We start from the raw sequence: 15321 nt of genomic DNA, 5'->3' as shown, positions 1-15321 counted from the left end.
AAACCCCCCCCCCCCCCCCCCCCCACACACACACACACACACAGTCAATGCACGCACAAAACATATACACCCGTGTCTATCTAAATCTGAACATGGAGGCGTTAAGAGCCATGACAGGAATGTTACTTCCTGTTTACAGTCATGTGGACAAACATCATCAATAAAGACCACCTGCTCAAACACTACCATCATCTATCTATTCATGGATGAATAGGCAGATGCACAGATGAAAGAAAGCCCTAACAATGCACCAAAGTGACAATAGGTCAACATAATGATGTACTGGTTTCATTACCATCTGTCCTCTGAAATCTTGCCAGCTTCCATGTCTTTCTACCACCAGTCAACACTGTGCTTATTCCAGCAGCCAGCATGATATCAGACTGGCAACAACGCCAGAGAGCCAGGGGATTATCATGTGATAATATCCCATTTGCTGTGTGAAAGACATAATATGAGGAGGTGGCATGCTGCTGGGAATATCTGCATTGAAATCTGGAATGCAGAGTCGCCTTCATTAAGTTGACGTCAAGAAAAAAAGGAACGTCTGCAACCAAGAGAGTGAAGTCATTTTCCACAGTAATGCTACAATAGTGAAAAAAAAAAGATTGAACAGAGACCGAGTGCTTCCTGCAATTTGCTAGAGTGTTTTTGACTTTTGAGCTTAACATGCATTTGCATTAAACAAATCACGGGACAACATCCGTTGGAAGAGAAAGGCAAATGTTGCAAGACCAAGATGTGACTCCCCGAGATCAACGCTGAGCCGGTGCACTCCAGCCCTTGTCCAAACATCAAATAGATCAGTCGATCCGTGTGGGGGTAGCATCATGCTACTTGCAGATCAAGCGCACCTGCTGACGGCAGACTGACACACAGCCAAGAGCTCAGCCGGCTTTGAAATGTAAACCAGTCTTCGCTCTCAGACAGGCTATGCAGCGGTTCAACTTGAGTGAGAACCACAGCAGGACTGTAAAGAGAAGAGGAAGCTCGCAAACGAGATGACAGCCGTAAAAACAGCAGCTTAGGGATCGACAGCTCGAGAAAGATTCACTCTTGGTAATGTTTTAGAAGCAGTTTGGAGACACAGGAAGGAAGGAAATTGTAATGGCTTTGCACACGTGCAGTTTATTTACCTTTATGGGGAAGAAATATTTGCATTGCAATGCTCTGTCAGCTACAGACAATAGTGTTTTGATGTTGACATTAAGTGCCCTGCTGTGATTTGTGCAGGTGTTTCTGCGCATGCGCACACACTGCAATCAATCTTAGTAATACTTGGAGATGCAGCATATTGCATAAATGAATAACCACATGCACACCATAGGCTCACACACGCGCCAGCGTTCACACCCATACATCCCACCCACCCTCCACAGTGAAAGTCAGACAGGTTCATGTGTGCAGGCACATGTGGCTGCACTCTCACGCCTGCCTATTCCATCTCTGATTGGCCGAGTCTGAGGTGACAGACACACGGTATGCCTGTGGCGTGTGTCTGTGTAGACCCTCTGTTGCAAGGAAGGGGGCCAGAGGCAGAGGGGAGGTGATTGGCTGGCGAGGAGAGTCACAGCATCAGCACATCCTTAACCCACTGCCCTTCTTTCCTCCAATCCATCCCCTCCCCCCACTTTGGCTCAGGCAGCATAGGCTACTGTGTGTGGCACTAACACATCACCTATAGAATCTCTCTCTTTCTACCACTTCTCTCTCTCTCTCTCTCTCTCTCTCTCTCTCTCTCTCCACACCCCCTCCCCCACCCCTTTAAATGTTAAAGAAGGCGACTTGTGAGCGCAAAATAAATGGGCTGTCAATATCGTCTGCCACAGATCTTCCCTCCAAAGGTAATAAAGGTTTAAAAGGTCAGAGGAAACGCTAGAGGAATTAATTCCAACACACAGGGCATCGTTTCACACAACCAGAGAAACTGAAACACTAAGCGATTTAGTGAAGATAAACCCATTGTAGAATGCAATTTCTCAACATAAATCTTAAATATAATCGGAAAATGGACACAATCCAAAAAGACCGAGGCGACTGGTGCGTAAAAGGAGCAACCGTGCGGTTTCTCTCGCTTTCCCCTTCTCATTCTCGACCTCGCTGAACCACGCCACCTCTCTCCCTTTTCTCTCCCTCGACGGCAGAAGGGATGAGACAGGAGACAATACGTCGTGTCAATGTCAAGAGTGCCCAGCAGTTCAGCAAAGAGCCACATTATTTAACCAGGCAGCTTTTGTGTCGCTTAGACGCCCTCCGCTATTCTGCAGGTATAGCCTATCAGTGTCGCAGAGGGCCAAGAGACACCAATATACCTGAAGACCCGGACTATTTAGTGGAGGATGTTTGCTGTGATTGAGCATCTACTGATGAGATGAGCTGCAGTTCCAGCTGATCCAGATAATGCAACTCAAAGCATACCATAACTCAGTCAAACAGAGCGAGGATTCACCGATTAAATATATTAGTGAGTCTAAAGCCAGCCATATGCTCATCCATCACATTGACAAAGCAGGTCTGCATAAGGACCAGTTTCCCTGTGTGTCATTCTGTCCTCATTCTGGCCTACACTTGTCCACCTGTCTCCCTAAATGTCCATATGGTTTTGAGGGTATCAGTGACAAGTGCGCGCACGAACCGTATGCTATGTGATTTGGAGGTGCAGGTATGCTCCACTCACCTCACAGTCGTACAACTCGCTGAGCTGCTCAATGATCCATTCCTCCAGGACGAGTCTTTTCCGCAGCTCTTTCCTGTCGTACTTGACCGTCACTTTGCCCTGTTTCTTCTGGACCGGGTCCTCCCCGGTGATGGGGCCGGAGCCCACGCAGCCCACCGCGGTCGCAGGTTGGAAGAAGACGCGGCTGCCGGCAGTGGGCAGTGGGGCACTAGTCTCGGTGCTGGCGGCCGACATTGCGGGATGTGAGGGCCTATTAGTAAACAAATTGTGTGAATGAGTGAGGTCTGCGGTGCTGAGTGGAACTGAGTGTTGCACGGCAGACAGGAGAATGGTGAGGAGCTTTTAAACAGCTGCTATTTAAAGCGCAGCGCCGGAGACAGGAGAAGGCGGAGCGCACACTGCAAGAAATGAGCATCTTTGGGCGCCTGTCTCGTGTTAAAATTGAATGTCCTTAAAAAAGGAAACCTTTTTGTGGAATGGCAAGAAATTATGGATTTTAATCAGTGTTTCAAGTAGCCTAATAGGTGCAGTGATAATTGGACACGGCCATTCCACGGCTGCTTACGATGGCAGAGCACTGAGAGAACTATTGAAAACATTTGAAATGACCCGAAAGATGAAAAACCTGTTTTAGAAAGTAAGATTGTTTTTTTAAAGATAGATAGCTTATGTGACGAAATTTGGTGAGTATTTTTTGCAGTGCGCCAACCAAATTCTCTCAATGGTGCTTGTCTGCACAGCGGCGCGCGCTGGAGAGCAAGCAGACTCTCGAAAGCTTCAGCAGAGAGGCTTTCCCATTTCCCACGCTCTTCTGCCACCTTGTGTTTTCATTTATTGGATTATCCTATATGCAAATGACTATTGTCTATTTGTGTGATACATACTGAACCACCGGAATATTTTCTAATGAGTAGTTTACAATTCTGAAACCCGAGATCTATGTCTGGCATGGGGAGAGCTCTTTGCGCCACCCGTTGGTCATATGGATACGTTTTTGTTTTACTATCAGAAAATGAGTGACAGCAGCCTACTCACACAACGAAACTATTTTCACTGTAGCCTACATATTGCAAAACATGGTGCTATGCAATAAATCATGCACTTTGGTATTTGATCACCCGCACCCTTCCCTAGATTATGTAAACTAATCCAAGTTTAATGATTGCACTGGGTGTCCAAAAGTCCAACGATTGCACAGCTGGTCCTATATGGGTCACACCAGCCAGCAGCAGAGTTCCTAACTGTGACAAACTAGGCTAATGCTTGTTCCGCTATAAATATTAAGATACAACACATTTCTGCCCTGTCAACTGGAGCTCTACAGGATCTGCAAAACATTGAAAAAGCTACAAAGGGAATAACTAATTGTTGGAAAGTGTTAAAGTACACTAAAAACTGTTACTTAGATCTAACTTTAAAAAAATAAGGCAACATTTTCCAACCACTTTGTTAGTTTAGTGAACTTCTTGATTTTTTAAGTTGGGAAAACTCAGTAACAAACATTTTAGTGTATGCTATATTAAATAGAGTCTACAAAAAAACTGCCAAAAAATTAAGTTCAGCCATTGTCAAAATGGACAGCATTTTAACCACATCAAACTTAATTAAAATAAGTTACATTCAAAATAAATTTTGAATCAGTTTATACTCATTTTCTTTGTTTTTTTTTCTGTTGTAAAAGTGCAATTTAGTTTAAATAACTAGTTAGCATTGTCATAAATTTAAGAAAAGGATGTATTGTTTCCAACATTTATTAAAAGCCATTAAATGCAGTTATGCAAAATTGACAATCTTCTGACTACAGCCTATGTGTAGTAGAACACCTTTCCAGCACCTCTTCTGTGTATAAACAGTAATCTTGAAGGGACAAATTTTACCATTTCAAAAATTACAGCCAACAGTCTGCCTCAGGCATCATTTGACATCACTGGTAACAGAACAAAAGCTGCGCTAGAAGACAGAAGCTGCAACTGTGTTTTTACACATTGTGAGTTATGGTTTAATATTGTCAGATTTTCCTTTTAAATCTTAATAAAACATTTTACATACTACAACTTGTGACCTCAGCTTACAAACTGCAGCTTGATACAATATTGTGACAGTATTTCAGTGACTATTAAAACACTTGATAACAGAAAAAAAATCTGTGACAGCCAGGGTGACTGTCATGTTTCACGTCTAAGCTTGAAACTTGTTAGTGAAACTAATGACCATGGAGGTTAGTTGAGGACCCAGTGCAGAGTCCCACAAACAATCCTTGAAAGGCCTTCAGGTACAACAGTCTGAAAAATCACACATCAGGCCAAGAAAATGTACAACATTCCTCAACAGAAACAAAACTTCGTCTGTTTTCAGTGCAAGGCCAACAATCTTTGCGAGAAGCTTGTTGAGGCTTATTAACTTGGCAGTTGGTTTTGGGCGAAGTGCGTTGAGTCCCACAAAAAGTCTTCAAAAGATTGGATGGATACTGGAGATTCTGGTCAGATTGTCAAGATCTTTAAGCACTGGATTCCCTCGATGATGCCCACCACATCTGGTTCATGGCGAGCATAGGCTAGATCCTCAAACTGCATTTTCAGGCCCTCATGCACGCTGCACTCTGCAGTTCCCTGTATGACAACAAAATTGAAACTGTTGCACTTAAGGAAAAATAAAAACAGAATGTACAGTATGTTCAGATTAAGATAATAACATCTTTGGAGACCCAAAAAATGCAAGTGTGCTCAAATCCACACAACACTAAGCAATTTCAATAAATTTAATACAAATGAACCTATCACAACCTAAATAATATTTTATGTACAGATCTATAACAAAAAATCCAATAATTTTTGCCTTGTATGAGGTAACAGTGTGTGGCTTTCTCAGACACTTCATACTCTTCAGATCCCCAAATGAATGCTGGATATTAGTGATGGTGGAAAACTAGGTTATCAAAGGTTCTTGACAAATCCACTGGTCTTTCCCCACTTATTTCAAAGTGGGAAAGACCAGTAAAGAACATATTTACCAGTTAGCAACAGCTTATATAAAACACTTAATAGCCTACTGAATGAAAAGCCCAGATATACCCCTTTTCCACCAGCAATTAAATGCAGCATGTATTCATTGATCTGTGTGGAGCTGGAGACTTGTGTCCCAGTGTCTCATAATTCCTTTCACAAATGTAACATTATGCATATCTGTCAGGCATACAGATTAAACAATCTGTAAGTAAATAAATGTTAAATATTTCCTATATTTGTTCAATTTAAAAATCTGTACATAAAAAAATGGGAGAATACACAAGTCATTGAGCAGGCAGTATTTTTCAGAAATGGAATTTAAAAAAGTTCTGCATAGGGCTCTACTTAATACTTAAAAATCGCCTATTCTAGGCCTCCTAACAATCTCCATGCTGCTGGTTCTCTCAACCTACACATGACGAATGCTGGTTCAGTCAGCCCACATAAAATCATACTGGTTTAACTTGACCAGTAAAACCAGAAACAGACCCAACCACACTTTAACAATACTTGCATAGTACTCAGAGATAAGGTCCTGTCCACTCTTTCACATATACTCAGTGAGGCATCTTAGAGTCACATCTCTCTTCATTGCAGAGGCACTTGGGTCCTAGAGTTGATGAGTGAATAACGAAACATTTAGCAATATCACTCCAAACCTACAACATAATCACTGCTGGTCTGAATTCTCTTTTCAATACAATGAAGTTTTAGGACACCGCCATTTTGTGAAAATTTAAGTACTTTCAGTTTAATTAATCAAAACTGAAAAATAAAGTGGTAAATTTCAAAGATTAGTCTCATTATTCTTCAGATTATTACCTATGCGTTAGAAAAATCTCTTTGACATAATAGGCAGGTGAACGAAATGTTACTTGTGATGAGTTATGTCAGTTTACTGAAGAAGAGCATGGGCAGTCTACATGTATACATGACAAGATATGGCTGTGTCTAAAGGTCCCATGATGCTATCTGTAATGCTTTACAATATCAGGCTCTTGCGGTACAGCAGTGCTGCATAATTTACAGGGCCATCCCATTTGTTATCAGGTATTAGGGCTGAAACGATTTATTGATTAAATTGATAAAATTCTTCAACACAAATTCTTTGAATTGATGCTTCGTTTAATCCATATAACTATACAGCACAGTGTTTCACACAGAGATTACTGTTGCACATACACTGAACACAACGTGATTATAATGGAACCGTTTGCAAAGTGGAGGAAGAGAAAACAGTGAGGGACAAAGAAGAAAGTGTCCAAAGTATGTGATTATTTCAAGCTAAAAGAAAAAAAAAAAAAAACTCTGTAATGTCAGTCTGTCCACCGTAAAACGAAACTTGTCACCTCGGCAACAGCACGATGGCAGCTGAACAACAAGCCCTGGTGTTATGCCAGTGGAACACAGACAAGCTTGAGCTGATGACACGGCAACTTTTTAAGCAATGTTGCTGGAGGCAAGTCCAACTATGTTTTGAACGGATAGCGGCGGTGCGGGGCGGGTGGTAGGAGAAGGGGATTACGGTAGTAATCTTTACTCATTACCACTGACAGCAATGTTGCCCAGCACGATTGCGCTAGAAGTTGCTCCGTGTATCATCAGCTTAACAGTAACTTCAGCAATTACCTGAAATCATGATTGATTGTTTAGTTGAAGGCTAGCCAAAGTAAGCCGCAGTCCTCAGCTGAAAGTGTATACACGTGCGTTTGTTGTTCTCCTTGAGGGCCATGAGTTGCAACCTCACAGTCCGGAGTTAACTGGCTGTCGGGAGCTGCACCTTTTAACTCCCCTCCAGCTCTCTCTGTAGCTCAGACAATCCATGCTATCTGTGTGCTAATCCATCCTTCCATGCCGCCAAGCAAAAGTACTTCTTATACAATGCACCGAGGAATCGTTGAAATAATCAAGCAAAGCTTTGAATACTAAAATCATCGTTAGCTGCAGCCCTAGGTATTATTATATCTAGCCTTTTGGAAACAAGCTTAGTAAAACTGCTTAAGATTTTTTCCCCCCCAATAAAATGGTTTTGGAATATCCATTTCTCATAATGATAGTTTGACACAAAAACATGTATTGTTTTCTGATCACTTACCTAATGTGTCTCTGAATGACACAAAGTGCTTTGTGGGGTAGCTGATATGCTCCTTGGAGGAGATCTGGTGGTCTCCTGAAAAAAATCACACAGGAGGTGATAATATTAAAATTATTGTAAAAATTTATACTTTGACAAAACTAGGCTACGTTTTGATTTTTGGACAGCCATGTCTACTAGAAGTGTTGGAAAACAGAAGTCTTTGATTCATTAAGATTGATTTTACTCTCACAGCAGTCAAGCAGAAAATACAGCAGGAGATACAGACCCAGCAGTTAACATTAAAACCTGTAATCACACATCATAAGCTAGGAAATATGCCTACATTTATTTCCATTCAATAGGGTCCAACCATTTTGAGTCCCCCGCTAAATGGACATTCATGTAGAGTTCTTCTCTATGCCATAGGGTGCTCCTTCTACGGGGGCTGTCTATGTTAAGAGCATGGAGGAGAAGCAGGACCCGCCATCCTGCACGTCTTGCTAGCAAGAATTTGGTCAAAGCTAATAATTCATTTCTTGTAATTTTCTCCCGAAGCCTGCTTCATGGAGTATTTTAAGCGAGTTGTTTGAGACAAAATATTTAACATTCATTAAAACTACATTAACAACGTTACCGGTCAACCACCAATATGTCTTATATATCAGTTAAATAACAGTAACATTAACTTAACTCCACCACCTAAAAAACAAACACTTTCCTCCGCCATCTTGAGTCCAGACGTTACGGCCACAAGAGGAAACGTCCATTTATTTTAAATTCTCTACTGAAAGCGGGAAGCCATTGTACATTAATGAAAACCTGACAAAGTAGAAACCGCATTTGATTAAAACTCGTTTAACGTATCCGTTTGAGCTTAACGTTAGTGCACATTTGGAAATGCCTCTGGCATCCTCAAACGCACACATGATAGAGGAAACGAGTGGTTTTCTAGCATGAGAAAAAGTAATACATCCATGCCAATTCGACTAAAATTCAACTTTTACAAGTAAAAATGGTTACTTACATATGTTTAGTGTTTGTCCTCAGCTCTGCTGAAAAAGCTGGTCAGGTCAGCACTGCAGTTTGGTCACCTCCGTTACAGCCCAGCCGTTACAGCCGCGTGTGGGAGTTCAGCTGTTGCTATGGTTACTAACTGAAATGTAGGCGTGTCCTGACAATTTAGTTGTGACATAGGTCCTTAAACTGAGTTTTGTGAAATCAATTAGGAAGTACAACAAAATGGCAACAAATGGCAAGTTACTGGAAAATTTACACTTTAATTTTCTGTAACTTAAATAGAAAGGAAAAGAAAATAAAATTGTTGAAAGAAATTTACATTTTAAAATGAAGTCGTATGGACAGGGCCATTGAAGGACTTTTTACAGTGTAGGCCAAGTGCTGCACAACTGCAGAGAAATGTTTAATGAACTAATTCAGTGTTAACTTTAGACTTCATGTAAGGACTCAAGGACGGGGAGGAGGACAATACTACCACATTTTAGTGATCACTGGGTTTCTTTTATGCATCAGTCGAGCTTGCACCCCCATCAGACCTGCGCTACAGAACACACCAAATTCACAAAAGCTCAAGGGACATTTCTCACTTAAAAAAAGGCTGACTCCGCATAGTGGCTACAGACCCAGCCCTCAGATAACGGTTCAAGTGTTTCATAACATCAGATCTGCACTCAGCTGAGCCACACAAGCGCGCAGGTGCCCGTGTCCTCTTCTCTCCACTCCGCCAGTCATGGCTCTCCTGTCCGTCCTCACGCCTGTTCTGGCGGTGGTCCTGTGCCTGGTGATAGGCTTCATGCTGGTGAAATCACGGGAGACTACCTCGACTTACCCGGGAAAAGCTGAAGGGACGCCAAAAGCGGAGTTTAGACCGTGGGTGGACCAGGACTTACAGGACGATACAGAAATCACAGCAGACGGTGAGAGCTGAAGGGAAACTTTTACTCTGACTCGGTCCTTTAACACGAAAATGTCTGTTTCAGTATTAGAATCGATACAATCAGGGTTTTCACCAAAAACAAGTTGCTACTTCTGCTTCTTGTGTGAATATTTCTCAGACTCTGGTGGAAGCGTTTTGCGCGCTAAAGAGGCGTGCACGCGCCTTACGGGGGAGCGCACAAGGAACAGATTGATTTCTAGGAATAGTCGTTGGACATACACATCTGGGTTAATCAGTAATGGTGCATGGCATGTAGCCTGTATGGACTAAGAGGGTGACTAGAATTCTTCATTTTCCTGCTAGCTTCATTTCCATTAAAGAAGTCATGCAAAATATGAAGTAGCCTACTGCATAAAGATTTTACATGCTTTTCTGAAGAGTTAAAATTTGTAATGTCCTATAATAGACAGCATCCCTTATGAGACTTAAGTGGTGGAAAGTATGTTTGAGATACTTATTTACTGCTTTATGTACTATTTTAAAGTTGTCAATTTTGATAAAATAACTCATTTTGAGTTTAAGACTTTATTCAAAAGCTACCCAGCAGTAGCTAAAGTAAAGCTCTACCTTTACCAGCTGCAACATTAAAGTGATGTACTTGTGGCATGGTGGAACAGGAAGGGGGGAACTGAATGAAAGCCAAGCCACACTAACTAGTGAGTTGCACTGAAGTACTACTGTATTTTAACCTTGATTTGGAGAATTAAAAAAAGGGGGGGGGGGGGGGGGGGGGCACAGGAACATTACTGAGGCAGAGGAGCGTTTCAAAATTTATTAAACTGGGAGTGAAACTGCTGAAAGAATATGAAGCAACAAAATGATAAAATGGTAGGATTAAAATATCTATACAATTTGATAAAGGCCTTAATATAAATGCAAATAAACTTAATGAATCCAGCTCCTAAACTAACTAAACAAAACCAAGTACAGGTCACTTGTGGAGAGGCAGACCTCGCTGAGCAGTGCCCAGGCGTTCTACCATTACCCACTACAAACCTCACAGCAAGTTGGTGCAGTCAATATAGTGTCCCCGTGCAATTACTTACATGCAGAAAAATTAAGGGACCTTGCCACAGGTACCTAGCCTCCCAACAAAATGGCACCCTGATCTAAAAATATCAGAAAGACATAATTGGCTGGGCAAACTAACACTCGTAATGTACAACTAAAGCAAATCTAAACTAAACACAAGTTAAAGACAACTAAATGGGGAAAGCAGAACAAAATCAGACATTAAACTAGTACAGAAACAAACCAAAATGGCAAACAAGAAACTGAATGGGTAAGACAGCAGTGGTCTAAAACTAGGAAGAACCTGGAAAAGTGAGGGAAACAATTAGCCAGGCTCAAACTTACTGTGTTAAAAATACATTTAAAACCATGACTACTCACCACCTCTGAGATGGGTCATGGAGATACAAACAACTGTCACAGGAGGTGCAAAAAGGAGATTATTGCATCAATATCTGTAATCAAATGTCTTAATATAGACCTACATTATTCTGAAATGGGTCATTCTGCTTTACCACCACTCTTAAGATTGGTACTTTGATTATATTTGTATCCTCATATATTTGTACTTTTACTTGAGTAAAATCTTGAATGCAAAAGATTACTTCTTCTTCTTCTTCCACTGCTACACAAAATCATATCTTTGCCTTTTGATGAGATTGCACCAATATTAAGCTCAAACCTGGATTACCAAGTGGGCAAGTGTGTCTGGGTCCAAGACCCTCGGGGGCCAATTATTGTATTGAGGGACCCTGTAGCAAAATCTATTATTTTAGTGAACAATATGCTTACATAATGCATATTTCTAAATATGTTTGAAATCATATTAATCATTAAGCTGACTTGTGCACTTAAACAATGTACATTATGTAAAACATTGTTTGCCGTATTAAAGATGACTGTAACTATCCATAACAATCCAAGTGTTCTGCTTTTACAAATTTATTAACACCCACCGTAACAGTTTTGAATGTTTTATATCAGAAGCTGCTCACTTGTCCAGCTTTTTGTCATCCTTTTTAGAGGATGGTGATTGGATGGACAGCAATGAGGAGGAAGACCTTCAACATGTGCCCTACTCACCACAACGTTACCCTGAGGAGACGATGCTGGAGCGATCCAAGGATTTCTACACTCTGTTGAACCAGCGGAGGTCTGTCCGATTCATCAGCCCAGAGCCGGTGCCCCGTGAAGTCATCGATAATGTCATCCGCACTGCAGGCATGTGCAAATTTAAAGAGGACCAATGGGCCACTGTTAAACTGCAATAAAGCTAAAAGAAATTCCATAATTAGATGCAGCTATGTTATGTTTTTGTTTTTCCGTACAAAACATATAGGTACAGCCCCTAGTGGAGCACACACAGAGCCCTGGACATTTGTCGTGGTGTCCGACCCAGAGACGAAGCACAAGATCAGACTGATAGTGGAAGAAGAAGAGGAGGTCAACTACCGTCAGAGGATGGGGGAAAAGTGGGTCAGTGATTTGGCCAGACTAAGGTGAGCACCCATACTTACTCCACACTTACTCCCTCAGTCAATAGGGACCAATGTAAAGTAATACATTTTCAAATTCCACACGTCTCTCACTTTTGTCACAACTTCCTTCCTCGTGCAGGACAAACTGGATTAAGGAGTACTTGGATGTTGCTCCTTACCTGGTCCTAATCTTCAAACAGACCTATGGGATTTTACCAAACGGCAAGAAAAAGACACATTACTACAATGAAATCAGCGTCTCCATATCCTGTGGAATCCTGTTGGCTGCATTACAGGTAAAGAATAACATCACATCTCGAAATAAAGATCAGTCAATCCATGTTCTCTTGGTCATAAATGCCATTTAAACAAGAGCATGTAAGAAAGAGTGTAAATAGAACTACATGGATCTTCCGAGCCTCTTGAAAATGCATGCAGTTAAGGAGATACTACATAACTTTTTGTGTTTGTCTTATAAAAGACAGGAACATGTCTAGTTAATGTGACTGAATGTCTGTTCTTTCTGTCCATTTCCTAATCAGAACGTGGGTCTCGTTACCGTCACAACGACGCCGTTAAACTGTGGCCCTCAACTCAGGCTCCTGCTCAAACGGCCAACCAATGAGAAGCTGTTGATGTTACTTCCTGTAGGTTATCCTGCTTCTGACGCCACAGTGCCTGACTTGGAACGCAAGCCTCTGGATGATATTATGGTGCACATATGACAGAATCAATCTTCAGAGAATACAAAACCAAAAAGCAAACACATTTTTCTTCATCATCCTCTTTGCCCGTAGCTGAAAAATCAACAAAACATATATCAAATGTGATTTAGAAACGTTTTAATTGAGCTTGGAGTCTTGTAAACCAGAAAAAGCTATTGTTTAACAATAAACCTAACAAAACAACTGAGAGCAAAGCACATCTGCAACCATGTCCATGTGTGTAACTCATCAGATAGAGAACCTAAAATGGATGACATCAATCTTGTCATAGACTAGACTAGACTACATAATGTTAAATCAATCAGACAAGCAGAGTGTGCAGACATTTGAAGGTCAACTGCACTGCCTTCAACAAAAACAGAGAACTCTGGAACTAAATGAGATCTAGATGGTTTCCAGCACTGCTGCCAAGAAGAAAATATATTTCCAGTTGTTTGCTTTGGGATTGCTTGTGTAATTTGTTTTTGTGACTAAAACTGAGTTTACTCGATTGTTACAAAATGTAATATCCTTTTTTGTCTTATAATAATTCTACATTTTTGTGTATAATATGTGGCAGCTGTGTGCCACTACATGTTTTATAGAGAGAGAACAGCTCTTGTTCTGTACTATTAGTCCAATGCATTTCTTAAGTTTTGAAAGATTTTCTTGGGCGTGGACTGGAGCAGGTCATGTGACTGAGAAAATTAACCTGCACCTTCCTAATGAAAAGTAGCCATACAGAAGTAGGTATTGGCAAAGGCGGTCTCTATAACTTTTCACAACAGCAGATGGAGGGAAAGAGAAAGTGCGGCAGCGGCATGACAGAGGCCGGGTCAGAATTAAACAGAGCTGCTTGTTATTTTTCAAATAAAACATATCTTTGTTCCGCAAATTGAGTGTTTATTAATAATCATTAATAATGCAATAAGTATAGAGTTTTTCAGAGTTCAGTAAATGCCCCTTAAATAAGTTCAAGCAGCAAAATCTTTTTCTAAACACAAATGTGGTTTTAACAGGAAAACTGATTCATATTCAACAGTGTTCATGAAGGGACATATAAGTTAAATTAGATTTATTGAATGATTATATCAAGTATGATGTTGTATACAAGCTATTCTTCTTTAACTCATTTCAAGTTAGTTTGAGTGGGGAATTATTTTTCTTTCTTTCAATTATTGTATATGTTTCCCCATAGAAACTGATTATATACCCAAAATGATGTGTTAACAGACTATTTTCTGCTGTCTTAAGAAGTTCAAATTTACTGTGTTAACAGGGTATTTTATGTTACAGGTGTCTCAATGGGACTTTTCCTGTTTAAATAAAGGTTTATATGTTATCTTAAACACCAAACTTGTTGCAAATGCGCTCCTTTTTCTCTGCTAAACAGCCAAAAAACGGTAGTGTTTCAAATCAGTTCCAAAGGTGTAGAACTTAGTAGGGAATAATTTGTCCCTAGTAATAATTTTGATCAAAACAAATAAGTATAATCAGTAATAACCACTGTTGTCCATCAGCATCATGGTTATTTATGGAAGGTTTTTATGAGTGCGAGAGTTGCAAAACCTGCCCATGTAATTCTTAAGAAAGTCATTGGGTATGTTCAGTGGTGGAATGTAAGTACATTTACTCAAGTACTGTACAAATATTAGTATTAGTAAATATTAGAGTATTTACATTTTCTGCTACTTTATACTTTCACTCCGCTACATCTCAGAGGCAAATATTGTATTTTTTACTGCACTACATTTGTCCAACAGCTTTAATAACTAATTCATTTTAAATTACACTTTTTCATACCTTTCCTGTTCAGTGAAAACCATGTATCTTCAAATGTGTTGATTTTGACTTCAAAGATGAAGTGGTCCTTTAGGGGTTGAGAAAATTATCCTACTTCTTGATCTAAATAAACTAATAAAACTCACCTTAAATCAGCTGGAAACGGGGCTGTTTTTCTCTCTGATCATCATATATAATAGCAATACTGACAGGAAACATTTACTGCACTATGAGTACTTTTACTTTTGGTACTTTTAGGTACATTTTGCTGATAATGCACTAATAATGCCTACATTAATAATCTACTTTTACATAAGTAAGCTTTTGAATGCAGGACTTTTACTTGTAGTGGAGTATTTTCTCAGTGTGATATTACTACTTTACTACTATTAGTAATACTACTTAGTTAATATTACTACTTTACTACTATTAGTAATACTACTTAGTTACTACTTTACTTAAGTAAAGGATCTGAATACTTCTTCCACCGCTGGGTATGTTTTTTTCTGACATCATATACCCATTTGACTGCTTCAGTTGAGCTCAAAAACTCTTTTACACTCTGTCGTGCATTCTTTTCCACCTCTTGGGGTCAGTCGCTAGCTGGAAAACCCCTGAATCACGCACAGAAGA

General features: G+C 40.3%; 2 protein-coding genes across 4 annotated transcripts in view; one reads left to right on the top strand and one right to left on the bottom strand.

Annotated features, from left to right (window-relative positions):
- Nucleotides 1-9821, bottom strand: part of ppp1r14c (protein phosphatase 1, regulatory (inhibitor) subunit 14C) — a 30443-nt gene extending 20622 nt beyond the window's left edge. Inside the window, exons 1-3 of one of the 3 annotated variants that reach the window (XM_046060804.1) lie at nucleotides 8784-9821; nucleotides 7778-7852; nucleotides 2678-2927 (exon numbers count right to left, since the gene is read on the bottom strand). In XM_046060804.1, coding sequence (XP_045916760.1) covers nucleotides 2678-2927; nucleotides 7778-7852; nucleotides 8784-8785 — 327 coding nt within the window. In that variant the 5' untranslated portion in view covers nucleotides 8786-9821. Of the gene's footprint in view, nucleotides 1-2677; nucleotides 2928-4412; nucleotides 5287-6192; nucleotides 6293-7777; nucleotides 7853-8783 lie in introns of those variants that run through there. The other 2 variants (XR_006826767.1, XR_006826768.1) reach the window with 2 other exon arrangements.
- Nucleotides 8962-14262, top strand: iyd (iodotyrosine deiodinase). Its single transcript, XM_046060803.1, has 5 exons — nucleotides 8962-9693; nucleotides 11748-11945; nucleotides 12064-12223; nucleotides 12342-12498; nucleotides 12745-14262. The coding sequence occupies exons 1-5, from the start codon at nucleotides 9507-9509 to the stop codon at nucleotides 12925-12927; spliced, it is 885 nt and encodes a 294-aa protein (XP_045916759.1). The 5' UTR covers nucleotides 8962-9506; the 3' UTR covers nucleotides 12928-14262.
- Nucleotides 14263-15321: the final 1059 nt, after the last annotated feature.

The sequence above is a fragment of the Micropterus dolomieu genome, linkage group LG10 (assembly GCF_021292245.1).
Source record: "Micropterus dolomieu isolate WLL.071019.BEF.003 ecotype Adirondacks linkage group LG10, ASM2129224v1, whole genome shotgun sequence".
Lineage (NCBI taxonomy): Eukaryota > Metazoa > Chordata > Actinopteri > Centrarchiformes > Centrarchidae > Micropterus > Micropterus dolomieu.
This window is presented reverse-complemented; position numbering and strand designations above follow the sequence as displayed.